Source organism: Eumetopias jubatus, unplaced genomic scaffold (genome assembly GCF_037043125.1).
Source record: "Eumetopias jubatus isolate StellerSeaLion01/CBP00866 unplaced genomic scaffold, mEumJub1_p1.0 scaffold_16, whole genome shotgun sequence".
In the NCBI taxonomy this organism is placed as follows: domain Eukaryota; kingdom Metazoa; phylum Chordata; class Mammalia; order Carnivora; family Otariidae; genus Eumetopias; species Eumetopias jubatus.
This window is the reverse complement of record NW_028274822.1, coordinates 88,380,976-88,408,498: the sequence shown is the minus strand read 5'-3', so window position 1 is coordinate 88,408,498 and position 27,523 is coordinate 88,380,976. Positions and strand designations below refer to the sequence as shown.

The 27,523-nt window shown below is 57.1% G+C and overlaps 1 protein-coding gene across 12 annotated transcripts in view; it reads left to right on the top strand.

Moving 5' to 3' along the window:
* The window catches only part of NCOR2 (nuclear receptor corepressor 2), a 182,412-nt gene that overhangs the window by 28,225 nt on the left and 126,664 nt on the right, over window positions 1-27,523 (top strand). For all 12 annotated transcript variants that reach the window (XM_028092423.2, XM_028092422.2, XM_088019535.1 and 9 more), the window contains exons 2-6: window positions 6,910-7,124; window positions 15,162-15,289; window positions 16,877-17,054; window positions 23,285-23,464; window positions 27,370-27,483. In XM_028092423.2, the coding sequence (XP_027948224.2) occupies window positions 7,020-7,124; window positions 15,162-15,289; window positions 16,877-17,054; window positions 23,285-23,464; window positions 27,370-27,483 (705 nt within the window). In that variant the 5' untranslated portion in view covers window positions 6,910-7,019. The remainder of the gene's footprint in view (window positions 1-6,909; window positions 7,125-15,161; window positions 15,290-16,876; window positions 17,055-23,284; window positions 23,465-27,369; window positions 27,484-27,523) is intronic.

Here is a 27,523-nt window from a genome sequence, read left to right as displayed (position 1 = left end):
CTGCATAGGATGCACAGAGGCCCGGGACCCATTACTCCCTGATGGAGGGCACAGCTGAAATTTCCTTTAACTCAGGGGCACCGGGGGCAGGCTTGATATAGGAGACCTCGAACATCACTGCTGCCCAGAGGGGTGGCACCTTCCTTTCTTGCTCACAGCCCTTACCATCTGGGCCTCCCTGCTGTTCCTTTCCCCCAGGGTCTTTGCGCTGTCTGTTCCCTCTGCCTGGAACAGCTTCCCCAGACATCTGCATGCTTTCCTTCTCCCCTTTCTCTCCCCCTCCACATCTTTGCTTGAAGACCCTCTTTGGGGAAGCTGTCTCGACCCCCTCCCCCGTCTGCCCTCCTAATGCTTCTGGTTCTCTCCACGCCACAGACACCTTCCAGCATTCCTGTCGTAACTCCTGTCCTGCCTGCCGGAATGGCAGCTCAGCAAGGGCAGGGATTTGGGGTCTTTTTCTGGCTCCTGTGTCTCCGTACCTGCCCATGAAGGTGGCTGGAACCATGGTGGATGGTGGTGAGCTGCTGGGGCAGGGGGCAGGGACTCTGCCTTCACCCCCTGCCCTCGGGGCCGTGCAGGCTCCTCTGGGCTCATGGGCGCCGCCTCCCGTGGGGCTTTCTGTGTCTTGGGGCTGAGCTGAGAGCCCGGATCCCCGGCGTCCACTCTGTGCCAGGAGGCCCTTTGGAAGGTGGAAGCAGATACTTGGCCAGCTCCTCATTATTACAGCGTGCCAGAAACTAGAAACTCAAGGTGTAAACAGGTTCGTTCTAGCTGGTGTTTCTGCCACATCCTAACCTCACACCCCAGAACAGCCTCCGTGCGCATATACCCCGTTCTCCTGGGGCCAGGCTGTCTGGTAGGTATTTGTTGGATGCCTACTGTATGCCAGGCACTGTGCCAGGCTCTAGATTATAGCAGTGAACAAAACAAATATTTATTGAGCACCTACCGTATTGGGTTAAATAGGGTACCCCCCCCTTTAATTCGTGTCCGCCCAGAATCTGGGAATGTGATCCTATTTGGAAAGAGGGTCTTTGCAGGTGTCATTAGTTAAGATGGGGTCATACTGGATGAGGGTGGGCCCGGAATCCAATGACTGGGGTCCTTGTCAGAGGAGAGGACACACAGACACGAGGGACGGGGCCAGGTGATGACCAGCAGGGACTGCAGTGAGGTGGCCACAGGCCGAGGGGCACCCGGGCCACTAGCCACTGGAGGAGGCAGGGAGAATCCCCGGGGGGGCCATGGCCCTGCCCACACCTTGGTTTGGGACTTCTGGCCTCCAGAGCAGTGAGAGGATGCATTTCTGTTGTTTTCAGCATCAGTGTCTCTCCAGCCTGGCCGGTGGGGGCGGGGGTACGAGAGACCACGTCCCCTGTGTGGGACCTGTGCCTTGTCCCGGCACCCCAGAGGGTTCTGGTGAGCGTGCATGTGTGTGCGTGTGCTGGGGGCGCCTCTCGGGCTGACAGCTGAGTGTTGGTTCTGAGGCTCCCCCACCTGCCACAAGTTCCGATGTCGGGGCCCATTAGTTACGGGAAACTTGCAGGCTTGTGTGGCACAGACAGCTGGCCTTTCATCTTTGAAGCCTGGGCTCAGGTCTGAAGGCTCCCAGGCACGTTTCAGCAGTCTCGGCACCTTAACAAGCACACCCCCCCCCCCGCCCACATCCCCCCACTCTCAGAGACAACCCAGCCCTGGCCTGCTGTAATTCTGCCCTCCCCAGAGCTGAAGCAGGCCGCACACGACATGGAAAATCTATGGAATGTGCCTCGGTGGGGCCTCAGCGTCCTGCCTGGAGAGAGGAATGTGGGGGCAGGAGGCTCTGGCCTCACCTGGTGTTACTGGCACTTGCCTGGACAGGTTCCCTTGTTGAGCACCTGCCGAGTGCCGGGCCCACTGAGAGGCTCCGGGGATGCAGCAGGGAGCAAGGCAGACAAAACGCGCAGCAGTGAGCTCTTCCTCCTGCGGGTTTGGAAGCCTTACCAGAGCCACGCAGTGGACGAAACAAAGAGATGTGAGGTTAGGATTGTGGGGTGCCGCCACATTGGACCCGCAGCCTGTGGGCTCTCGCGGGCCGCTGAGTGGCTCTTGCTGGGTGCCGCCTCCGGGGCAGGTGCGGTGGAGGGCCACACCGGGGCCCCTGCGGTGTTTGTGGGGGGCCCCCACCGTGGGCCATTCACGGGGAGCCCCATTCTGGACTGTGCACGGAATCCCCTGCCATGGGCAGCCCTGTAGTTCTTGGCCCTCCCCTGACTGGCTTGGTGGCCCTGGTGTCGCGGTTTGTGGTTTGGATATGTAAGGCCTGGGTGGGCCTCTGGTGTCCCTGTCTGGGGCCCTGGGGCTCAGAAGCATCCCACGCCACCTGGCTTGGCAAGTTCTTTACCTCGCCTGAGTGCCATCTTTTCTCCTTGGAGCCCTGACCTTGCTGTGTTTGCCTCATTGAGCACCTGCTGTTTACCAGGCATGATGGTAGTGCTTCCCAAGCATGCTGTCCTCCCAGCAGGCTGGTGGAGCAGGGGCTCTTGATATGTAGCTGAAGAAACAGATGCAGAGGTGTGAGGCATCCTGCCTGAGGAGGAGACAAAAAGCCCCTGCGCCTGGGTGAGCTCCGTCCCGACTTTCCTGCCTGTGTCTGCTTCTCCTTCTCTGTGGCTTCTGCTCTGGTCCCACCAGCATCCTTGGGGCTCTTAGAACAGGATTCATCCTGCCATGGCCCGGGAGCCTTGAGTGACTGTCCGCCCTCCCTGCCTTGTGCTCACTCAATGAATTTCTTGAGCGCAGCGGTGCCTGGTCTCACCTCTGGGCTCCCGTTTAGGTGGTGGCCTCCACCTGACTCCCCTGACTGTCTTGTGCCCACTCCGGGAAGGGCTTCCCGATGCTCCCTCACCCTCCCCAAGGCTGGGGTAGACTGAGCTTCCTTCTCCAGGCTCACAGTTTGCTGCTTGTCTGCCCCCGCCGCCGCACCCTGCTGGGGCACCAGACCCTCTGTGGCTGGGCCCTGCCTCGTTCATTCACCTGGGGCTCAGCTCGCAGTGGGGACCCTGAAGTTTCTGTAAATAAATGGGTGCCCACCGCCCTCTCCTGACCCCAGAGCCACCAGACCTGCAATGGTATCGGGGCTGCCGTGTCCTATACCCGCTGCAGTCTGGGTTCGTTTTCAGAACCCCTTCCAGCCCAGCCCAGATCCGGGGTACCCTCTTGGGGTTCCCTGATCCTCCCCCCCCCCCGCCGTCTTTGATGGGGGAGTGTACTGTTTCTTGTCGTTCTCATTCAAACCTCAATGAAGTCAATGCTGAAATTTGTTTTTCCATTCACAATGTTATGCAAATACTACCTTTACCTAATTTTAACACATTTCCCTCACTTCCAGGCTTGAGCTTGAGCTTGGTGGTCGTTAGCAACCCCTGCCCCACCCCCTGGCAGCCTCCAGTCTGTTTTCTGTGTCTATGGGTTTGCCTATGGATACTTCCTGTAAGTGGACTCAGGCACCTTCTGGCCCTTTGTGACCGGCTTCTTTCACTTAGTGTGATGTTTTCAGGGTTCATCCGTGGTGCGGCCTGTGTCAGCCGTTCATTTCTTTTTGTGATTAAATCATGTTCCACTGTATGGATGGACCACAGTGTGTTTATCCGTTCATCTGTTGATGGACTTTTGGGCTGTGTCCACCTTTTGGCTGTTGTGAATATTGCTGCTGTGAACATTCGTATACATGTATTTGTTGGAGTCCCAGTTTTTTGTTCTTTTGGGTATGTGCCCAGGAGTGGAATTGCTGGGTCATTTGGTAATTCCATGTTTAACTTCTGGAGGAACCGCCAAAATGTTTTCCTAAAAAAAAAAAAAAAAAAAAAAAAAAAAAAAAATTTTTTTTTTTTTTGAGCTGCCAATAAATGTGACTGAGGTTGGGAGGGATGGAAATTGGGTTTATTAAATAAGCTCGTGGTGAATGAAGGAGGCACTCAGAGTCCCCTGGCTTTGGGGACCACATGTGTGTGAGGACGCTGGGCCAGGGGGCTGCTGGGGTGACCTGTTGATGGCTGAAGCCCCCCAAGCTTGGCGGTGGACACACCGTGAGTCTTGAGGGAGTGGGAGGCCAGCCAGTGCCTGGCTGAGGAGGTTGAGGAGGGTGAGGGATGCTGCCGAGGATTCTCCAGGGCTGGTTTGGAGAGGTGTCATCTCCCTGGCTTCTGGAGCCCACGTGCACCACACGCGTGAGCATCTGGCAGAGGCTTGCCTTCTCTAGTTGGCGTTCTGTTAGGCAAAGGAAGTCAGGAAAGCTGTGGGTAAATCAGACTTCTCTGCCGCCTTCTGCAGTGCCGAATCAAATAGCGACTTGGAAGTTGCCCGAGGTGCTCTTGGAGGAGGGGCAAGCAGTGTGAGCATCTCCCCCCACCAAAGTGCTGGCCTCATCTCCTCGGAGAGAGGGGGCAACTGTTGAAAGCCCAGAGAGAGAGCAGACTAAAATGTGCATCGCTGCATTGTACGACCCGGCTCTGCGGGCTTGGAGATGAACTGGAACAATGGGATTTGTGCAGCAGTGGCCAGACCTGCCCCTCTCCCAAGGGCAGTTTCCTGTCTCTGGGCTGCAGGACAGATGCCAGGTTGCCCTTGGTGGAAACTGGCAGGGGCAGCTCCTTCCCCCCTCCACGTCAGAGCATCACTGTCACTGGGCTGGAGCTACTCAGAGACGGTTCTAGTGATAGTGATGCTAGCAGCTCCTGTTAGCTGAGAAGGATGTGTTCCCATGCTCATAAAAATTACATCCTGTCGGCTGGGAAGAGCCCACGTGGGCAACTTCCTGAGGTGCTTGTAGGTGCATTGGTCTGTGACTCCTTTCTTCCCTGGGTGAGTCAGAACTTTTGGTGGCAAGTGACAGAAACCAAGTTGGGCCGGCGAAGCAAAACACACAGGAACATCTCAGCTCTCCTAAACGAATGAGCAGGTTTCGACTGCCTTCAGGCACGGCTGTCATCAGGACCCGACTGTGCTCTCTCCACCCTCAGCTTTGTCTTCCGGCTGGTTGGTGTCGTTGTCGGGCAGGCATCTGCCATGAGGTGACCCCAGAGCTGCAGGCTTTCACCTTCCCAGCTGAGTCCCAAGCAGAGCGTCCCCCGTTTCTGGTTCCGCTCCCCCCCCCCCCCCGCCCCGCGCCCAGCAAAAGTCTCAAGACTGCTTCTCACTGGCCTAGGTTGGGTCACGTGCCCATCCCTGAACCAATCCCTGGCACAGGGGATGCAGGAATCTGATTGGCCAGGCCGGGATCACATGACCACTCCTGGCGCCCGGGGAGGGAGGATGGTTCCCGCCGCGGAGTCTACAGCAGTGGAAGATCAGGGTAGGGCGTGGGACGCAGTCAGGCCCCCAGACAGGGGTCTCCTTCCTCTTCTGACCCCCGCGATCTCTGCCCTACTTCCCAGCCTTCTTTCACATTAGACCCCCACCAGGCAGATCACCAGTGGAGGGTCCAAGCGTCCACACCCTTGGGGGACAGTCGTCAGCGGCGGGGCAGGGCGATGAGGGACGCCGTGAGATTACGGGAACCGGGGGTATGTTCTGTTTACCTGATCGCAGGAGATGCAGCTCCAACCCACCCCAGCACGCGAGAGCACGCGGAGGCGGGGCCTCTGCGCCATCTTGGGTTTTCCTCCGTTGGGGGATGGGGGCTGCACGTGGCGGGGCCGGAGGGACACCCCTTTTCTGCGTGGCTGCTGAGGGTGGAGTGTGGAGGAGGCCTGGGTCATGCCCACGGGCTCTCGCTCCGGGCTGGGGCGGTGGTAACTGTGGGCAAAAGCTGATGGAGAGGGAGAGGCGGATCCTAGGCAGGATGGAGGCCCCCAGAGATTTCTGGGCAAAGGCAGCTTCTCTCTAAGGGCCTCCTCGCTCCCTTGACTTGAGTCCTTTCTTCTTCCTGAGCCTCAGCTTCCCCAGCTATAAAGACATTGGAGTGATGCTTGAGCTTCTTTCCAGCCTGGACACGGGTGGGTTCTCTCCCGCCGAAGGCACTATTCACCTGCCTCCCGGCAGCCATTTGGGGCCCCGCTGGCTCTTGTCTGTGTCCTTAGCTGTTTCTTCACCGCCCAGTCTCCTCACTTCCAGCTCTGCTCCTGCACGGGGTCACGGGGAATCCCAGGCAGGCTCGCGGGGTCACACTGTGACCTTTGTCCTGCGGGAACTGACCCCGCCCACCATGGCCCCGGGCACTCATGTGTGCCTTACCCTGACCATGCCTCTCAGGAAAGGTGCCCAGCTGCCTGCCTGAATTGGGTGCTTTCGGAGAACTTTGCCCTGGTGACTCAGAAACCCGCAGAGGTCTTGGGGTGAGGTCACGTGGGTCGACAGGGCTTGGGACCCTTTGAGGCGGTGGGGCAGCGCCCATACAGTTGGGGTTCACGGGGTGAGGTCAGGTGGGCTGAAGAGGGCTTGGGACCCTTTGGAGGAGGATGGAGGCAGTGGGCACAGAGTTGAGGTTCCATGGGGTGAGGTCGGGTGGGCTGAGGGGGCTTCGGAGCCATCTGGTGGGGGGGCAGTGCTCCCAAAGTGGGGGTTCCATGGGGTGAGATCAGGTTGGCTGAGGGGGCTTGGGAGCTATCTGTTGGGGCGCAGTGCCCCCAGAGCAGGGGTTCCTCTGCTTGCTGAGTGAGGGCCTTGGTTGTGGGTGGGGGCACGGCTTTCCCTGATGCGGCTCATGTGCAGCTGTTGGTCTGGTCTGTGGCTTAGGGGTCCCTCAAATGCCAGTCGCATCTCCCACTGTCAGTGGGCAGGAAGCGCCCCAGCGGCACGGAGGAGGCTCAGGAGGGCCTGTGTGCTTGCTCTTCCTCAGGGACCAAAAGAATGACTAGGAGGCCCCAGCAGGGTCCCTGGAGGGGCCATTGCCCTGTTGCTTATCTTGTTTCTTTTCTGGTTTTCTCTCAGGTGCCTGTGACAGGGCGGCCCACGAGCAGATGACAAGGACTGGCTTTTAACCTTGGTGGCCACTAAGAGGAAGATTATTGGGGCCCAAGAGCCCCTGGACGCTCACCGCCATGTCGGGATCCACGCAGCCTGTGGCGCAGACGTGGAGGGCCACTGAGCCCCGCTACCCGCCCCACGGCATTTCCTACCCTGTGCAGATCGCCCGGCCCCACACAGTAAGTAAGGGGTGTATGTGTCCCCCGGGGCCACCTTTGGGGCCTTCTTCTTTCACCAAGTCCCCACAAAGGCTGGTGTGTCTCCAACAGTGTCTGGCCAGGGCTCACTGTGTCCCTCAAGGGGAAATGGGGTGCCACGGCAGAGACCACTGGCCATCTGGAACTTCTGGTGAAATCTCTTAGCTCCCACTTTAAAGCTGGGAAGATGGAGACTGGGGCCAGGTAGAGCTGGGATCTGTCTCTCAGAGTCAGTAGTGGAATTTGCGTACAAACGTGGAGCACCTGCTGAATACACTTTGCTGGCAGCCCAGCCTCCCCTGGACCCCTTCTTGCTTTACCGGGGGGCCATTGCTGACAGCCCCTCGCCTCCCTCATCCTTGGCCCCGGAGCTCCTTCAACTGTGGTGATGCTCGGGGCTCTGAGATGATGAAGCTCCTATCTCTGGAGCCCTGATTTGGGGATCGGCGGTGTTGGTTCTGCTCACCAAGGAGCCACCCCATCTCTCGGGGATAACCTACCTGTGGGGAGGCAGAAGTGTTCTCATGTGCTGGCCTGCACACTTATGTGCCCTCGATCAGCTCTCCTAAGCTGCACTCTGCTCTGTCCCCGTGCAGTGGCCCTATTTCCTGCCTTCACCTCTAGCTTCATGGTGTGGCTGTAAGGATGGGCCTTTGGTTCTGCTCTGTTGGCATTTGTTGGGTACCTACTGGGTACCATGTCCCTGGTGCTTGCCAGAAGGCTCTCAGGGTCTTGGGCCTTCCTGTTTGACCAGCTGGCAGCTCGGCGAGGGGATGTGGGGCCTTGTGGTCGTTGCTGGGGGAGAGGCTGACTCTGTTGGCCTCTGCGTGTGCATGCATGCATGTATACTACTTAGCGTGGTTCCTCTTCATGAGGAGAGGAAGTGGCGTGGGAGGGCATTTCCATCAGCTTGTGAACCCACGGGCCCCGCACGAGGGTGTCCCAGACACAGCAGCCTCTTGAGGATTTAGGCCCCCCGGATGCTTTTCAGAGCCAGCTGGGCTAAATGAGCACATATGGAGTCCTGTTACGAGAACTTGCCCCTGCCTAGAGTCTTCAGATTTTCACAGACAGACCAACGAAAGAGCGTCTTGCATTGTTATCCCATTTTGCAAATGAGGGGACTGAGGCCAGAAGATTAAACCACGGGCCTCGGGTGGGGTCACTGCTGGGAGACCGTCGGCTTCAGCTTCAGGGTCCTGAGCCCCTGTCACGGATGCCTCTATTTATTGGGCGGCTGCTATGTGCCCAGGGCCAAGAAGTGTGCTCCTGGGGGCGAGTTGTTACCATGTGGTGTTGTGATCTTTATTGTGATCACCAGCAACAACAGCAAAACCGTGGCCTCTCGTCTGCCGAGCACCTACGGCAGGACAGACGTTCTGTTCAGAGCCTCCTGTGCAGACGGCTGCACGTGCTGTTCCAGATCACCCCAGAGCGCGTCTCGGACGCTCTCTCTGTAGATGAGGAATGTTTGGTAGGTGAGGAAACAGGCCCAGTGGCTTACCCCTTCTGAGCCTCAGTTTTTTATTCATAAAACGGGGTAAGAAGAACACCTGTTTCCTAGATTTCAAGTGGGGATTAAACATAACGACGGCTGAGTGCTTATGGCGGCGCCTGGCACGCGCTCTCTCGATGCGTGCGTTTGACGTTATCATTGCTCGTTATTGTCGCTGTTCCTGCAGCTGCCCGGAGGGGCTCCCTCTCCTGAGGACCCCTGGCGGATGCCTCTGGCTTCTCTCTTGTTTCTTGGCGCCCCCCCCCCCCCCCGCTGGTTCCCACCCCTCTCCCACCCCCTCCCCTATGCTCCCTATAGCCCCTGCTCTCCCGCCTTCCCTCCTGCCCTGCCCTTTGCCTCAGCTGGGCCCTCAGCTGGCCCTCTCCCAGTCGTTTGGGGTCACTGGCTGACCCATAACATCTCCTGTTCTTCCCCTGCTGGGCTGTCAGTGACACAGGATGTGGCTGGACAGGACCCAGCTGTCACCACCCACTCCAGGCAGGAGGCTGAGCTCCAGGGGTGAGCGGGGGTGAGCGGGGCCCTGGGGCAGTTGTGGGATGGGGCGTTCCTGTCCTGTGTGTGGTGGCAGACGTGGCGCCCCAATCCCTGACCACCCTGCCTTGTGCTGGGGTGGCCCAGCCCTACTTGTCACCTGAAAGGCAGGAGCAAGAGTTCTGGGCACCCTGGGGATTGTGGGGGGGTCTTGCTGTCCTGGGCATGTCTCCCGGCTGGAGCCACCTGCCCTTGGTTGGTGGGAGGTCAGCATTGGCTCTGTAATCTGGAGACTCCCTCCCTCCCCTGACTGCAGCCACATGCCCTCTAACTCCTTCCCATCAGCCCATTTTACAGGCGGGGTTTGTGAGATGCCCCCCCTTTTTTTGAGTCTAGAAGACAGAGGGTGGAAGAAAGGGGAAATCAAGACAAAGGGAGGTAAATGTCCCATCCAAGAGCCAGGCAGGAGCCCAGTGTATGGGCTCCCAGCGTAGTAGCTAAGGCAGGAAGTTGGGAGGAAGGGGAGGGGCCTAAGCCGAGGACTGTGACCTTCCTGGGGCTCAGCCCTCTCCCACACACACTCCTAAAAAGTTACCTTCGGCTGTAGCACCTCCTGGCTCCAGAGGCCTCTTTCAGTGTGCTCTGGGCCCAGGGCTGCTTGGATGGCGAGTCCCCCCTGGAGTCCAGAACCTCCAGATGTGGCTTTGAATCTCCGTTCCTTCCAACTTGCTGAGTGACACTGGGCTCCTCACTTAGCCCTGTGGGGCAACCTTAGTTTTCCTATCTGCAGTATGGAGTTGTGGGTCTGGGCCTCAGTGGAGGATGTTTGCAAGGTGCTCAGGGCAGTGCCTGCATGCAGTAAGCATTTGGTGGTCCTCTTTCCTCCTGGCAGGGTGACAGGAGCCCCAAGGAAGGCCTCTCTGTCTTTGGGGCTCCAGGACCCTGGACTCTAAGGGGCGGTGGGAATTGTCCCGTCTGCTGGCCCACCACCTCCAGGCCACCTGCTGTGGTATGGGTGGCGCGAACGGAAGGCATAATTCCAGGCATGCTTGCAGGCAGAGCCCGGGACCTGAAGGCTGTGGGAAGCCCACCGTTCCCCTGACCACTTCAGACATGCACTCAGCCTCCCTGAGTCAGACACCAACTTTGGCACAGTGCACATTGCTCGTCGAAGGCCACCTGCTCTCTCCTTGGAATCTCTCTGTGCCCTGCTCTCTCCACTTCTGTGGTCTTGGCTTCCCTCCCTCACAGAATCAGGACCCCACATCTTTCGCTGAGGGTCTCCCAGGATGGAGGGTCCTGACATCCCCTCCCTGCCTCACTTCTTATCAGGCTTTCTATGGACTTCTCCTCCAAGTCCACCGGGACCATCTGAACTTCCCTGAGTTCTTGTAGTCCTTGTGCTGAAGGAACGTGGTAAAGTCAAAAGGTGCAAGGCCTGACATCCAGCAGTACCGCTTTCTGCTGTGTGGCCTTGGGCAAATTACTTAACCTTTCTGTGCCTTAGTGTAGAAGGGTAGTTAAGAGCATAGGCTCTGGAGCCGGACGACTTGCATTGATGTCCTGCCGTAATGATATCCTAGCTGTGGAATCTCGGACAAGTGGCTTTACCACCTCATGCCTCAGTTTCCCCATTATTTGAGCAAGGTAATCATAGAATTCTGAGGTTCAGATTAGCTGACATGGGCAGCGGCTTTGCGCAGCGCCTGGACAGAATTAGCACGCACTGATACCGAGTGATGATGATGATTTCGATGATGACGCTATTATTCTGACAACAACACAGCATGAATGTTCTTTTCCACATTGTTTGTGGGCTCTTCCTCTAGAGGAGGGAGGGGTCAGCAAACCTTGTCTGCGAGTATTGCAGGCTCTTCAAGCCATTCGGTCTGTGTCACAACTGCTCAGCTCTGCCGCCCTCGTGGCTTGAAAGCGGCCCGCCAGGATGCGGAGGGATGGCTGAGAGCCAAGCCTGGCTTTGGCCTTGGGCCCCGTTTCTGACTCCTGCCCTGGATCGGTGCTTGTCAAACTTTTCGTGGGAAGGATCCACCTGTCTAACTTGCCGTCTGCCCCTGCTTGTCCGTGGGCTTACTGCACGTGCCCCTGCTCTCGGAGGCGGACCCTGGTTGTGGCCGAGGTTGGCAGCGTGCACGTGGGCTGTTGCACCAATGCACGTGTCTTCTGTATCCACCTCGTCACAGGCCCGCAGCGTTGTGGGTCTCACGTGGAGCAGCGCTGCCCTGGCTAAAGGGTCAGGGACCCAGGAGCCTGCCTGGGCCAGAGGAGGCTGTGGACATACGTAGGCAGCTGGGGGCGGGGGGTGGGGTACTGGAGCTTTGCCCGTGTCCCGAGTGCTGCCTGCACTTTCTATCCCTCAGCTGTGTGGCCCTTCCTGCATCTTGGTTCTAGGGGCTTGGGGATGGCCCGAGGGGCGGGGTGGGGGGGTGTTTGTCCCCCTGAGGAGGCCTCTTGGGAGCCCCCATGCTGGGAGCTTGACTCCTTCATTTAGTACTCATTAGGCACCTCATGTGCCGGTACTTTTGTAGGCCCTGGGAACAGAGCCGTGAGCAAAGCAGAAGCACCCCTGCCTCGGGCAGCTGGTGTTCTCATGGGGGACAGAGAGCAGGGAAGGAGGAGGGAGAGAGTGGCTGAGCTTGCAGGGGTCCTCACTGAAGTCAGGACTGGGGAGGGAGGCCTCACTGAAAAGCTGACATTGGAGTCAAAACCTGGAGAGAACTAGAGGGCCAGGCATGGGGAAATGTGGCTTAAGAACGTTCCAGGCAGAGGGCGTAGCGCGTGCAAAGGCCCTGAGGTGGGAGCTGTCTTGATCGTAGCCCCCACTCCTCCAGGAGGGATGAATCCTTTCCGTGCCACATGTAGCTCCAGATATTTTCTCAGCCCCTTCTGGGGTGAGAAGCCTTATCCCAGGGGCCAGTGAGGAGCACCTGTCCTCCTAGCACAGCCACAGAGAAAATCCTCCTCCCAGCCCCTCCTTCAAACATCTCCCACAATCCCGACCCAGCTTGGATTTGATCCGAGGCTCAGATGCCCCAGCCCCTCTGTCCTTGTGGCCCTGCAGGATCTAGGCAGGGATGTGCCAGATGGGGTTCCCTCCTAGCTAAATTGCTTTTCCAGCCCCATGTCACCTTCCCGGCAAGTTTTAGGGGCATAATTTATCAGCAAGCCCCAATTTCAGTGTCAGAGGCACTGTGGCTGGGTAGAAGTCAGCAGAGGCGGGTGGGGGTCTCACCTGGAGATATTTTTCCTCCCCTGATTTTCTGAGCAGCAGCTCTGGAAGCACATGGTGAGGGCAGGGCAGGCCCCTTCTCCCCAGGGTGGGTTTGCTGCCATCGCCGGGTGGGGTTGGTTCAGGATTGGCCCCCTGCTCCTCGCTGCCCCTCCGCGGGAAGCCAGCTTGGCCCAGTCTTGTGTCTCAGAACCTCCCCTCCCTGCTGTGTGACCTGGGCAAGTCACTTCACTTCTCTGTACCTGATTTCTCATGTTTGTGTGGGAGTGTTCAAGATACCCGCCTCATGGCATTGCTGTAGGCATTAAATTAATTAGTACGCTTAAAACTTTCAGGGGCAGGTGGACCATGGAATTTATGAATGTTGGGTATTATTATTACTTTGTTAACTCTCGTAGAGTTCTCACGCTCTGAGATGTGGCTGGGAAGCTTGTACCCCAAGTGCCTGATGTTATCCAGTCTCATGTGATCACAGTGAGCCCACCTTGGGTCAGTTTCTCTCTTGGGGTCTCCTCAATTCTTGCCTTCCTGTGGAACTTCGAGACACACTTGGGGGTCTGTGGGTTCAGCCCTGGAGACCAGCTTCAGGCCCTGGGGTGGAGTTTAACGAGGACCCTGCAGAAATGGTCCCTGAGATGCTCCTTGGAGGGACTTTGCAGGCAAGCATGTCCCATTTATCTCCTAAACTGGGAAACTGAGGCCAGAAAGTTCGTGAAGTGCCTCTCTGCCGCCCCCCCCCAACCACTGGGGGCCCCATGGGCCTCTTCCCGCCTCCGTTGGCAGTTGTCGGCACTGTCTTGCCGCGGCCCTCTCCCCAGGGATTGGATTGTCTGTCTCTCTGCCGCTTTGCTCATTTTGCTTTTGTGTGAAAGAGCCGGGTGGAGAAAAATCTTCCTCCTGGCAGACTGCAAAGCCTGCTGATTCCTTCTCACACCTCTGTACGTGCGCGCCAGATCTTTGCCTGGCAGCCTTGCCAGCGTGATCCCAGAGGCCTGCACCCCCTCCCTCGAGGCCTTTCTTCCTCCTCCTCCTTCCCACCCGCCGCCCTGCGTGAGCACCTGGTGCCTTGTGCCAGACGTCCTCACAGGGCATGGGGAGGCCGAGCCCTTCTTTGCCTTCTGGAAGCTGCCCTTCACCTTGGGGGCAATCCTTTGGAGAGTTGCGGGGGGTGAGTGGTAGGAGGCACAGAGGCCTCCTTCCCGGTCAGGCACCCGCTTCAAAGATGAGGAAACCAAGTCTCAGAGGGTTTGACTGTCAGACAGCCCCCTCAAGCCTGAGGTGCCGTGCAACTTTACCCCACTTTGGGCTTCCTCACTGTTTCTAGCCTCTGAAGTTGATGGGGTCCCTGTTCATTCCATTTATGCATCTGCTCTAGCCTTTGGCCTCCCAGCGTCTTACATGCTTGGTTTGGAGGGTCTGAAACACATACGTTCCCAGCACACCTGCCTGGTATCATCTGATTCTCTTTGCAGAAATAACTGCTTCAAAAAAACAAAACAAAACAAAACAAAAGAAAACAACAACAGAAGAATGACTAGATTTTTATGGAAAAATGGGAGAATTAAGAGAAGTGCCAAGAAGAGAATAAGTCACTCCCAGGGCTGTTCTTCCCAAACCTCACCTGTGTCAGACATCGCTAATTGACTGCCGCACACAGTAGAACTGAGTGTTCTAGTCAGACAGAGCTAGTCGATTTGGGTTGGTACAGTGTGAAGCCAGTCCTTTTTCTCTTTTGAAAGACTTGTTTCTATCCTTTTTTTAAATTTTTAAAAAATACTTATTTATTTATTAGAGAGAGCACGAGTTGGAGGGGCAGAGGGGGAGGGAGGGGGGAGAATCTCAAGTAGACTCCCTGCTGAGCATGGAGTCCCTCACGGGGCTTGATTACAGGACCCTGAGATCATGACCTGAGTCAAAATCAGGAGCTGAACACTTAGCCAACGGAGCCATCCAGGTGCTCCTCTATCCTTTTTATAAAAAAACCTTTTTTTTAAAAATTTTTATTTATTTGCTTGAGAGAGAGATATAGCACAGGGGGAGAGTGAGAGGGAGAAGCAGACTCCCCGCTGAGCAGGGAGCCCGATGTGGGGCTCGATCCCGGGACCCTGAGATCATGACCTGAGCCCAAGGGAGACACCCAACCGACGGAGCCACCCAGGCGCCCCTATAAAAAACCTTTTAATGTGCTTCAAATCAGAGTGTGGTTGATAATCAGGGTGCATCTACTTTGTTACTGTTTAGGTTTTACGCAGAGGGTCACGGACAGTAGGGGCATTTTCCTGAAGAAGGAGGGTTTTGCCTGCAGTTTATCCTTCTGACTTTGATCCGTGCTTCTGTCTGTGACACACTGACCAGACCAGGGAATCCCAGGCTGGCCTTGTCTTGGAAGCTGGCCTTGAGCCTCCCAGGCCGTCGGTGCCGGCGCCGTTCGCGCACGCGCCCTGCTCCTTTGGTGCCCGCTTGGCCGACGCGCGGGCTGTGGCTTTTCTAGCTGTGTGCGGACACGGAGACTCGGCTGTCTCCTTTGGAAGGAGGGCGTAACCGCAGAGCTCTGGGTGCCGGGGTGGTGGGGAGTGAGGGACCCAGGCCATGCCCCACCGGGTGTGCAGGTCAGCTGGCCGTCGGCCCCGGGCACGCCCTCTGGCCACACTGGGCCTCCGGAGCGTGGCCCGTGGCCCGGCGCAGAAGCGAGCATTGGGCAGGGAGCGTGTGGTTCTGTCCCCTGTGCGCGCGACTGTGGAGTGGGCTGGCTTTGCTCACTCACTTCCTGGGCCTCTCACTGCAGGATGTCGGGCTGCTCGAATACCAGCACCACCCCCGTGACTACACCCCACACCTGTCACCTGGCTCCATCATCCAGCCCCAGAGGAGGAGGCCCTCCCTGCTGTCCGAATTCCAGCCTGGGAATGAAAGGTGAGCAGAGGCCTGCGTGGCTCCAGCTCGGAGTGGCGGCCTCATTTCTCTTGTCGGGAACGGAGGCCTGTGCTGAAGTAGGAGCTGGTAGGATGTGAAACGGGGGGTGGTTGGGCTGTGCGCTCACCCTTGTCCTGGTGCAGGTGTGACTGGGGGCACAGATGGCGATGGGCACGGGAGAGCCACGGGGCCCTCTGACGGCCCACCACGGGCCTTCAGTGGTCTGTGGGTGTGTGCCTAGGCGGTACAGGTTGACCACCAAGATGTGGGGGAGCAGGCCTGGGGTGCTGGTTGTGAGGGACGTGTCCGCAGCAGGGTGCACACGGGGAGCCCCCTTCCTTCTCTCACCTACCAGACAAGGCGTCTGCCCGTTTGCTGGTGTCTGCCTGTTGCTGGGCCAGCTTGGGTCTCCTTCAGTCCACGTGGGAGGGAAGGAGCCAGTGCAGCAGGATGGGGACCCCAGTGAGGGGAGGACTGGGGTCAGAGGAGGGCCCCAAGACGCCAGAGCTCCTAACAGCACCAGTAGCACCAGTCCGAGTCCTGACATCGGCCACATGCTGGCCCTTCTGGGCTGTGGGCCCACGGTGGGGATCCAGGTGGACGGCCCCGCCTGCAGGGAGCCTACAGTCTAGCAGGGGAGATGCACCACGAACACCACACAAGATGACTCCAGAAGGAGGCACATGACCTATGGGGTGGGGTAGGTGTTCCTTCTCTGGCTGGGGTAGCCAGGAAAGGCTTCTCGGAGGAGGGGCGCTTAGCCGATATGTCGCTGGCCATTTAGAGAGCTGGGTAAGGGCATTCCAGGCAGAGGGAGTAGCACATGCAAAGGTCCAGAGATGAGAACGTGCTTGGAGTGTTCACGGAGGGCTTGAACTTGAAAAGCATTTCAGCAGGAGCAGAGTTGAGGCTGTCTGGTAAAGAGCAGTAGTTGGAGGTGGAGTCTGGGAGTCCTGGCTCTGCTGTGTGTGCTCAGACAAGGCATGCCTTCTCTGGGCCAGTTTTGTCCTCTGCAAACTGGGGAGCCAGTTAAGCAGAGCCACTGGGGAGTGAGTAGGCTGGACAGCTCCCATCTCTGCCCGGGGCAGCCTGGCTGAGTCGGGAAGGAGGCAAGGCCGGATTGAGCAGCCTGAGCGGGGTGGTTGGCTAGTGATGTCTGCTCTGGGTGGGTGATGTGCAGATAACATTACATGTGTTACCACCTGTGTTGGACCCCCAAGGCTTTTCGGATTTGGCTGTGCCCATGAATCAGCTGGGGTTCTTGTTTCAATGCAGAGTCTGACTCAGTAGGTCTGGGGTGGGACTCCAGACTCTGCATCTGTAACCAGCTCCAGGTGGGGCTGATGCTGCTGGTCGTGGGCCACGCTTGGTGATGAGGGAGTGGGGAATCACCAGTACGTTCTCTTCCTGTAAACGTAGTTAGCGTTGACTCGCAGGGAGACAAGTCTGTGATTGAGTCCTGCCTCGCTGTTTGCCTTTCCATAGGTGGGCCCTTCTGTCTCAGGGTCCAAGAGGGGGTGGTGCCCAGCAGGTGCCCAGCGAGCGGGCAGTAGTAGATGCGATGCCCTGTGTCCTTGCTTCCTGTAGGTCCCAGGAACTTCACCTGCGACCTGAGTCCCACTCATACCTGCCCGAGCTGGGCAAGTCAGAGATAGAGTTCATTGAGAGCAAGCGCCCTCGCCTGGAGCTGCTGCCCGACCCCCTGCTGCGGCCCTCACCCCTGCTGGCGGCGGGCCAGCCCGGGGGCTCTGAGGACCTGTCCAAGGTAAGGCCTGGCCCCAGACGGGAACTCCAGAGGATCTGGGTTTTCTTCTGCGATCAGACTGGGCGCAAGGTGAGGGGTGGGCATGCCGGGCAGGGCCACAGCTTGGGCAAGAGGCTGGGAGGTGGGACCCAGTGCAGGGTGCACCAAGGCTGGGCAGAGGCTGGGCCTGGGCTGAGGTTGGCTCTGCCGGCCACTCCTTGGCTGGAGGGGGACCACACCTACCTGGGTGTGTCCAGCCTGCAGGGCCCCCGTGCAGCCCTGCCCTAGAGAGCTCCTTCACTTGACTCCTCTTTAAAATGGAAAGTGGAGCTGAGACGGTGAGGGGAGAATGTGCATAGCTTAAGTGCCTATGGCATGCTGCCATGGGAAGTTCTGCTCTTTCAGTAAATCTCAGGATAGTTGAGGCTGGAAGCTTCTTCGGTGTCCACTTTACACAGAGGAAGCTGACGGAGGTGCTGATGGAGGGATCCCAGCCAGCAGCCCCCCAGCTGCCCCTGAAGCTGTTTTACTGTCACTGCCTGGGATGCGACAGGAACTGTGGCCAGGTGACATGCTCATCCTTGGCCGGCTGAGTGATGGATGTTACCTCTGCCCGTGCTGTTTCTGTTCGGCTTCTTCACAACCGTGGGGGCACATGTTAGCTCGTTAATAGCCTCCCAGCTGCAGGGTGAGGTCGGTGCTCGTCTTACTGCAGCACTGGTAGGAGTGGGAGCCAGGCCAGGTGATGGAAGTGGCCCACTTGGGCCTGCTGGGTCCTCTTCTCTGCCTGATGCTGGGTGGGATCGAATGGTGGATTTCTGGCCAAGGCAGGTCCTTTTACTGGGGGGCTGGCACAGAAGGGTGTTCCCATTGTTGTGGTGGTGATGGTAAGTTAACGTTAAGTGAGCCTGCCAGGCAGCGTGCCAAGTGTGAGCATCATTCCGTTGCATCTTCCTCGCCCCGTGAAGTATGATCACAGATCATACTTCTTACAGAGGGGCCCCAGCCTTGAGGGAGAAAGCCACTCGGCCACGGTCGCTGGGAAGTGGGCACCAAAGGCCAGGCAGCCTGGGTCTACAGCCCACCCCGCCCACCAGGCTGTCCTGCTGTGGGCTTCCCCTCTGGTCCCCTATCGGGCCGTCTGCCTCCCTTCTCCCGGTGCCTCCCATCCCCCCCGTTGGCACGTGAGTCTGTGCCTCCCCCTTGCTTCCTGACTGCTCAGTTTCCTGGGAGGGATGTTGCCGTTAGGAAAGCTGTTTCCCTAGGTGGGTCTTGGATGAGAGGCGAGTGGCGTATGTGTGAAGGAATGTAGGGCCATGTCAGTGGCCAGGCCGGGGAGCTTTGATTTCCTCCCTAGGGACTGGAGCCCACAGTGGGTTGTGCCCCCTGCTTCTGTCCAGTTCTGCCGAGAACAGGCCGACAGTTGTCTCTGGCCAGCCCCCACCAGGCCTCTGCTGCCACTCAGACCAGCCTCTGGAATAGTGCCTCAGAGCCTACAGGCCTTTGGGTTCTTCTGAGGGTCTCTGTGCCTTGCAGTGGCTCTGTGATCCTCTGCTTGTTCCTCTTCTTGCGGCTCCCTGGGAAGCCTTAGTCTTTGTGTCCGTTTCTGTCTCTGTGTCTCTGTCTTCTCTTCCTGGACCCTGGGGCTCAGGGGAGTAATGGTCCCAGCATTGGGGCCTGCCTGGACCAAATACTGTAATTGCTCCAGGTTGCTTGCTAATAAGAGCATTTGGAAAGTTTGAGCAGATTTTGGGCAAGGGAAGAAGCCAGGGGAGAACGCAACTCTGAAAGTGTTCAGATGTTTTTTGCGTCTGCTTTGTGGAATTCAGCTGGATGCATGAGACAGGAATTCGGTGGGATTTTTTTTTTTTTACAGCCCTGCCCTGCCCCCCAATACCAGCTGTGTTTCTTTTTCATATAAAAATGTTCTGTTTTATACTGCTTCCCTGCCCTTGAGCCTCTGGAGTTTTGTGGTATCAGGCTTCCTTTGGAATTCATCAGACTTTGTTTTAGGTGACTTTAGAGTCATCACACACAGAACCATTTCTGAAAGTCCCTTTGTCTATTGGGCCTCTGTTGGCTGAAAGGGACAGAAAACCCGTGTCAGACTAATTTAAGAATGAGTTCTGGCTCATATAACTGGAATCCAGGGTCTGTTGACTTCAGGCACAGCTTGATCCAGGTGCCATGATGTCACCAGGTCCGTCTCTTGGGTCTGCCATCTTCTGCGTGGTCTTGGTGTGTTAACAAGAAGGCAGTTTGCGACTCTGGGCCTTCCTCCTCCCCGTGTTCAAGGCCATCATAAAGGGAGAGCTTTCCCTCCATCTCCACATTTCCAGTCAAAGCAGTTTCCCTCCTTGCCTGTGCTTGTGGGCCTTGTCTGTCCTGGAACCCCTCACTGTGACTCCCTGAGGCCAGCTCTGCCCCTGCCCGAAGCTGGGCCCAGGGGGACCGACCCGGCCACGGGGCTTTTGCTACCTCTGTGTCTTTAATTTTGCACGATGAGTTTTCTCTTCTCTGTTGGCCTGAATTTTACACCAAGGGCATTTGATGGGGGAAGTGGTGCCAGTTGCTACCTGGCGACCGACTGAGTATGGGTTTGTTGTTTTACTCCTGTGGCTTTGGGCTGAAGTGAAGGCCAGCAGCCATCGGGAGAACCATCTGGAGGCCCAGTGGCCAGGCTCCCTTGGTCCCATTCCTGGAAAACTCCCTTATGAAGAAAGCTTTCTTTGCCCCTGGGTGTGCATCATCTTTTTAAGTCGAGGTGAAATTCATATAACCTGAAATTAACTGTGAGAGCGAACTGTTCAGTGGCATTTAGTACCTTCCCAGTGCTGGCCCTGAGAGACCCCACACCCTTTAGCAGTCACTCCTCATTCTTTCTTCCCCAGCTCTTGGCAGCCACCAATCTGCTTTCTGTCTTTTTGGATTTGCCTGTTCTGGATGTTTCCTATAAATGGAATCCTGTAAAATGTGGCCCTTTCTGTCTGGCTTCTTTTGCTCAGCATCACGCTCTTAAGGTTCATCCACGTTGTGGCATGGATCGGGGCTTTTCATTCCTTTTTATGGCCGAATCATGTTCCATTATATGATGATCCATATTTTATTTGTTCAGCCGTGGATGGACCCACTTGTGCATTTTTGGTGGGAATAAGAGCTAAGCCTGAACATCAAGTGACAAGAACCCATTGAAGAGGATGGGTCTTACCCATCAAGAATTTAAGGAAAGATCTCCAGCCACTTTTCCAGTGGTTCCCAGCAGTTGCCAGTTGCTTTATCTAAGCCTTGCACCGACACTGCCAGCTTTGGGATGGAATTTCTTTTTGCTAGTTTTGCTTTTGAGAACTATTCCTGCTTTGGGGTTCTGTTTATCTTCCTTCTTGGTCCTGGTGGTAGATCAGAGAGGGGAGGGGAGATGTTTCTTACAGCAGATAATGCTCCTGGGCTCCAGGGCCCACTTCACCTGCCACCTTTTGTCTCAGAACCCGGAGAAACGACCGAGTCTGCAGGGAGAGACCAGCCACGGGCCCTGGATGCACAGAGGAAAGGGCAGATCTCTGGGGCTGGGGCCGAGGGCGTGGGAAGGCAAGTCTGATTTCCGCTGGTCCAGAGGTGGAGTCGGGTGTTGTGGGCAGAGGGAATGGCTTGTGCAAAGGCCCTCAGGTGCTAGAGCACGTGAGCTGATCCCAGTTTGGTGCGTGTGGGGTCAGGTGCACATGGCATCCGTGTCCACCAGCTTGGCCCTCCTGCTTGGGAGTAGTTAGGGTCCCAAGCCCACTGAGTATTTTTCTAGGGAATTTTTCTTCTACACAGTTTTGCCACTAATTTCAGGGGGTCCTGGGCTCTGGAAGAGATCTTGCTCTTGCTTTTTTGCCTAGCCATGCAGTTCTTTGGGATGAGTCAGGGCATGGTCTGGACCCTGTTTCTGCTGTGGGACACCCTGCAGCCTGGTCCCGTGATCTGCCCACCTCTGCAGAGTCTGACTGGGACCCGGCCTTACCCTCTTAGGTGCCCTCCACGCCAGGGTTTCATTGCATCGTGGCTGGTGAGCTCAGGCATGTCACTGAACCTTACTGGGTCTTACTTTCTTCATCAGGGAAATGGGAAAAACAGTGTTCCTCCTTCACAGGGTATTTGTGACAGTTACCTGAGTTAAGACTTGGGAATTGCAAAGGGCAGAGGTTGGCAAGCTTGGTAAGCTCCAAACTTAGTGCTCAGCCTGTTTTTGTGAATAAAGTTTTATTGGCCATGCGCATTCATTTGTGTCTGTTGGCAGCTGCTTTCCCAATACAGTGGTGGGTGAGTAGTTGGACAGAGTCCAAAATGCAAACCTGAACTATTTTGCCACCTGGCCTTTGCTGCCCTCTGGCTTAGAGCCTTGCTGGGCATGTGCCTCCATGTTCCCAGTTTCCTCATCTGTGCAGTGGAGACAAAGTGGCAGCCCCCGGTAGGCTGCTGTGGGAGTCTGGTCGGTAGGATGCGCTGAGGACGGGGATGCGCCGAGCGAGGAGGTTTGATTTTTGGGGCCTCCCTGCGGACACAGCCTGAGCGGTGTGGGAGCCAGGTGGTTGAGGGACTTGGGGCCTCTTCTGCATTTCCCCTGAGTGTTCTTTTTTTTTTTAAGATTTTATTTATTTATATGAGAGAGAGAGAGAGTACGAGTAAGGGCAGAGGCAGAGGGAGAAGCAGGCTCCCCGCCGAGCAGGAAGCCCAGTGCGGGATCCATCCCAGGACCCCGGGATCATGACCTGAGCCGAAGGCAGACGCTTCACTGACTGAGCCCCCAGGTGTCCTGGGGTGTTCTGAGTGTTGGAGTGTTCTGGGCGTGGAAAGCCTAAGTCCCGACGTCAGCTTTCCCCACATCTCAGAGGGAAACGCTGAGGACAGAAGGCAGACCCAGTGACATCCTGAGAACCTCGGGCCACGTGGGCCTTGTGAGGGTCTGTGGGGGGGAGGGGTGGGCGCACGATGCCACAGCCTCTGATAGTGCTGAGATGGGGGGCGCTTGGCAGCCCCTGGGGCCGCAGTTGTCCCGGGGAATAATGTGTCCTCTGTCCTCCGGGTGCAGCTGCCGTGGGGGCGGGGAGGCGGTGGCCTGGAGCTCCTTCCCGGGCCTCCTCTGCCAGCAGCTGTCCGTGGCCTGGAGGACACCTCGGGCGTGGGCTGGGTTCTGCCTAGGCCGGCCACCAGGCCTGGAGCCTGGGTTTGGGGACAGGGCAATCCCAGCCCCCCCTTAGGAGGCACTTACAGTGTGCCAGGCTCTGAGCTGAGCTCTTTGTACACGTTGGCTCATTCCAGCCTCACAGCAGCCTGGGAGGAGGGGATCGTCCCATCGTACAGATGAGGAAGCCGAGGCGGGGAGTGGGTCCCTGACGTGCTGGTGGTCATAGTCCTGGGAGGTGGCCAAGTGGGCTGGGATCTGAACCTGGGGCCTTGTGCGTGAGTGCTCCAGAGGCAAGGACTAGGTTTTGTTTTGTTTTGTTTTTTTAACCTCCTCCTCCCCAGGGTGCTCCCAGCAGGGCTTGGGTGCTCAATAAACCTCAACTGGAATGAAAGTGTCGACGCATAGCCCAACGAAGGATTCCCTTGTGTGTTTAACCAGATTTTGAAAACAGCTTTATTCCCCAAAGAATAACTCTCAAAGAAGGAAAAATAGTGGTCCATAAAAAGAAGAAAGTGAAAGCCCCTCCCCCACTGTCCGTAGCTACTTGCGCCTCTCTGTGGCTTGTTCTCATAATTCTCCCGTTTACAGAACCAGGCCTGCACTCTCTAGGATAGTCTGCAGCTTGCCCATTCAGACGGAGTGCTGTGAATAGATGTTCGCGGAGGGTCCGCTAAGGCCAGGCCTTGGGGGCTGGGACATGGGGGTCTCGGTGCTTGCTCTTGGGGAGTTTGGTTCCGTGGGAGGACGTGGCCAGATTGGTGGAGCAAGAGAAAGGCGTGTTGTGGGAAGGGGGAAGGCCTCGCGATTTTGAGGGGAGGTTGTGGAAACTTCCATATAGGAGGACATAAAAGGATCTGACCTCCGTGGAGCGGTGTCCCCCCCCGCCCCCGGCAGGAGGCCCAGGGAGGGCAAAGGCAGGGAGGTGGGCTTGGTAGGCAGCCTTGCTTCTGGGATGTGGGGACTGTCATGATAGATGTCCCGTGTGCCGGGGCCTGAAGCCATGGCTGGAAACTTGGGGAGCGTGGCAGGGCACGCTGGCTGGGGTGCCCTCTGCGTTGATCCCGTGCTCCTCTTCCCTCCACCGCAGGATCGCAGCCTGGCAGGCAAGCTGGAGCCCGTGTCTCCTCCCAGCCCGCCGCACGCCGACCCTGAGCTAGAGCTGGTACCTCCGCGGCTCTCCAAGGAGGAGCTGATCCAGAACATGGACCGGGTGGACCGTGAGATCACCATGGTGGAGCAGCAGATCTCCAAGCTGAAGAAGAAGCAGGTGCGGGCGGGCGGGGGCGCCGGAGAAGAGAACACGGGCAATAGCAGTGAGCGTGTGACGGGCCTGCCCACCTGCCGGCTCGTTTTCCTGCCCTGACGTCCCCTGGGCCAGAGCGCTGTTCTGTGTGGTGCACTGGCGTCCACAGAGCTTTCTGCGCTCATGGGAGCGTCCTAGGTCTGCGCTGTCCACAAAGGTAGCCGCTAGCCACGCGTGACATGCGCCTGGTGTGGTGCGGAGCTGAACTTCGAGCTCAGTGTGACTTGAATTAAATGGCACCTGCGCTTGAATAAGCCTCAGGTGGCTGCTGTTCCAGCCCCACAGGGTGTGGGGCGAGGCCAGGATTCACAGCCAGGCTGTCAGGGCTCTGATCTTGTTGTTACCACTCCCCAGTGATGTGGGGAAGGCAGTTCCCTCTCTGTGCTTCACGCTCCCCATCCTCCATGTGGCGGAACATACCACCTGCCTCTGGCCGTGGCCCTGGACCCTGAATGGGCGGGGCATCCCCGCTCTGCCTCAGAACGGTCACCTCCCCCAGCCTCGGTTTCTTTTCTGTAAACGGGAACGGACGTGACAGCCCGTCATAGGGTTTTGAGGAGGGAACGGGGTCGTGTGGTAAAAACAGAACTTTATGGTAACCGTGGAGACCAAAGAAAAGTTAACGTAAAGATTTGTGATGTTAATTTTATAGTTTAATTTTTAAGTTTAATTGATATAAAATTAATCGATGATCTGCCTTTTCCCAGATCCTCTCAGGCTTTCCTTTGGCATCTTCAGGTCTCTGCTCAGACATCCCCTCCACAGCGGGGCCCTCCTGGCCTTCCTAAGAGCCCTCATCCCCAGCCACCCTCTGTCCTGGGGCCGGCAAATCCAGCCAAATCCGGCTTGATGCCTGTGTTTGTAAATAAAGTTTTATTGGCACACAGTCAACGTTCGCACGTGTTGTCTGTGGCTGCTTTCTAGGTACAGCGGCAGCGCTGAGTGGTCACATCAGACACCGGGTGGCTGGCCGAGCCTTAAGGCATCTACTCTTGGGGCTGTCCCTGTTCTGTCCCCGCACCCCTCTGGGTGGCATCACCATTTGAATGACTACACATCGTGCCTTGTTACATCGGGGTCCTCTCGCAACGAGAGTGTAAAAGCAGGGTCCCTGTCTCCCTGCTCACTGCCGTGCGCCTCGCGGTGCTGGTGCATAGCAGGTGCTCAGTAGAAACTGTTGATTGAGTCAGTGTGAGGCTGTCCTGACCCTGAGGAGTGTCTGGGTTGCCCCTGGGGGAAGCAGGGTCACACTTGGTCCTCTCTAGGTAAGGAAGTATGGGTTCCAGGTTGCATCAAGGGCCACCCTGGCCGCCATGGGCAGTGGGCCCAGCAACTTTGGAAGGAGGCCCAGGTTGCTGATTGATTCTAAGAGGGCATCAGGGCTGTTGCTCGCATGGAAGAGCTGGGACTTGGGGGTGGTCCAACAGCTGGGCTGGTCACTGAGGTGTAGCCGGCTGTCCCTGACCTGGCGGACAAGAGGTGGGTTTCCAAGATGGGAAACCTCCCTCCTGAATGAGGGCCGGGCCCTGGTTGGGGTCAGGCAGCATTTCCAAGGTCAGGGAGGGAGTACTTTTGTTCCTCCAGGCCTGGCTCTGGGATAGGGCTATAGCCACAGGTCATGTGCTTACTTATGACTGGCTGGAAGCCAGGTGGCCCAGAGCAGCCCTTGATCGATTTTTGTTTTTTTTTAATTCCACAATGGCATTTTTATTTTTTTTGAACTAAAATTCACAAAACATAAAATTACTCATTTTAAGGTGGACAATTCAGTGTCATTTAATACATTTGTAAGATTGGCCAGCCATCCCATGTATCTAGTTTTAGGACATTTTCATCTCCCCTAAGGGAGACTCTGTACCCATGAGCTGTCACGCCCCCTTCTCGCCTCTCCCACAGGCCACCAATCTGCGATTCTGTCCTTATGGATTTACCTATTCTGGATGTTTCACAGAAGTGGAATCCTAGAACACATCACTTTTGGTGTCTGGCTTCTTTCACTCGGTGAAGGGCCCATCCCTGTTGTAGTAGGTGTCAGTGCAACCTTCCTTTTTTTTTAAAGTAATCTCTACACCCAGCATGTGGCTCAAACTCATGCTCCACCGACCCAGCCAGCCGGGAGCCCCTTCTTTCCCTTTTAAGGCTGAATAACACCCGCTGTGTGGAGGGACCACATTCTGTGTACGCATTCGTCTGCTGATGGACATTTGGGTTGCTTCCAGCTTTTGACTGTCGTGAACAGAGCTGCCGTGAACGCTGCGTTCAGGTTTTTGCTTGAGCGTCTGTTTTTGGTCCCTTTGGCTCTGTACCTGGGAGTGGAGCTGCCGGGTTGTCTGGTAACCTCGTGTGTGATGTTTTGAGGAGCCCCAGACTGTCCTCCAGGGCAGCCGAGCCACAGGGCTCCTGGTTCCCTCCCGGCCTCACCGACACACCTTGTTTTCCGTGCTTCTGTCTCCTTCTAGTTGTCCTGGCAGGTAGAGGTGGGATCTCACTGTGGTTTTGGTTTGCTTTTGGTAGCCAGTGTTTATCAAGCTTAGTGTAGCGGCACATTTTGTCATCTTCTCCTAGAGAGGTTCAGTGACTTGCCCAAGGCCACAGAGCTGGGGAGCGACAGAGTGAGGTTCAAATCTGGCCCTGGCAGACTTGTGCGTCGCCAGGGTCTCTGCGTCTCAGGTGGTATTTCTCCTTGGTGCCTCAGGGAGGGCCACCTTCACAAATCGGAGAGAATCTCCTTCTTGGCTGTGTGCTTCTTCCACTTCTTGGCTTCAGTTTTTTTTGCACTCTTTTGGGGGCAGATTTCCATGTTTCGCCAGGTGCTGGCTGCCCTTCTGGAAGTTGCCGCCAGGGGTCACTGTGGGACTGAGGCAGCTTGGCTCTACCAGCCAGGCCTGGGTGCCAGCAGAAGCCAGGACTGGATTTTCTGGCTCCTTCTGCGTTGCTCTTGCCTTGGCCGCCTTTTTGAGTTTATATTGCTTTGCTCCATCGTCCATGGTTGTGGGTAGGCTGTGCATTATGAGCAGAAAATGGTGTTCTGTTCTCACTCTGGATGCCCTCTCAGATTGCACACACCCGGGCATTGGCCTTCTGTGTGACCTTGGACTGGTGTCTTACGCTGTCTGGTCTTCACTTTCCCCTTCCGGAAGAAAGCGGACAGCAGCGTGAAGGGATGTCCTACGGTGTTTGGAGGAGGAGGGCCCAGCACGAAGAGTGCCAGGCAGATGCGGATGAGGAGGTGCTTGCTTGGTGCCACTTGCATTGCCTGCCTCCACACGTTTAACCCCGTACCTGCCCCCCACGGTGGAGACCTTAATTATCCCTAGTTCCCAGATGAGGAAAGTGAAGCTCAGAGAAATTTAGCCATTTCCCACTTAGAGAGCAAAGAGGTACTTGAACTAGGGTTTCAGTCTGCACGGTTGGGCTGCAGAGTCCGCAGTCTCCCCTGATGGAGGTGGGCCTGGTAACGAGGAGAAGGATAGCCACTGGCTTTTAGTGAGCCCCCAGCTGCACTGCACATGCAGCAGCTTATCCGGGACGCACGGTGGTAAGCCCCGATTTATAGACCAGGCAACGGCCGCACGGCTCGGCAGCTTGCTCTCGCTCACCTAGCTCGTAAGTGGCCAGAGTGGGATTCGAACCCAGGAAGGCTGGCCACACTGCCGAGAGCCTGCAGCCGGCTCTTCCCCACCCAGCAGGGGCCTCTCCAGGGCTCGGGGTCCCCTGGTGACTCAGAGGAAATGGTTAGCAGCCTGACTTCCTGTGCGAGTCCACTGGGCCCGCCGGGCTGCGTGGGGCCGCCCCTCCACCATGGGGGTGCTGCCTCCTGCCTTCCGCCCGCCAGGATGCTCACCGCCGCACTCTCCCCCTTCCCACAGCAACAGCTGGAGGAGGAGGCCGCCAAGCCCCCAGAGCCCGAGAAGCCCGTGTCGCCACCGCCCATCGAGTCAAAGCATCGCAGCCTGGTGCAGATCATCTACGACGAGAACCGGGTATGCCCCACCCCGGTGTGCGGGGCCCTTGCCTCCCTGT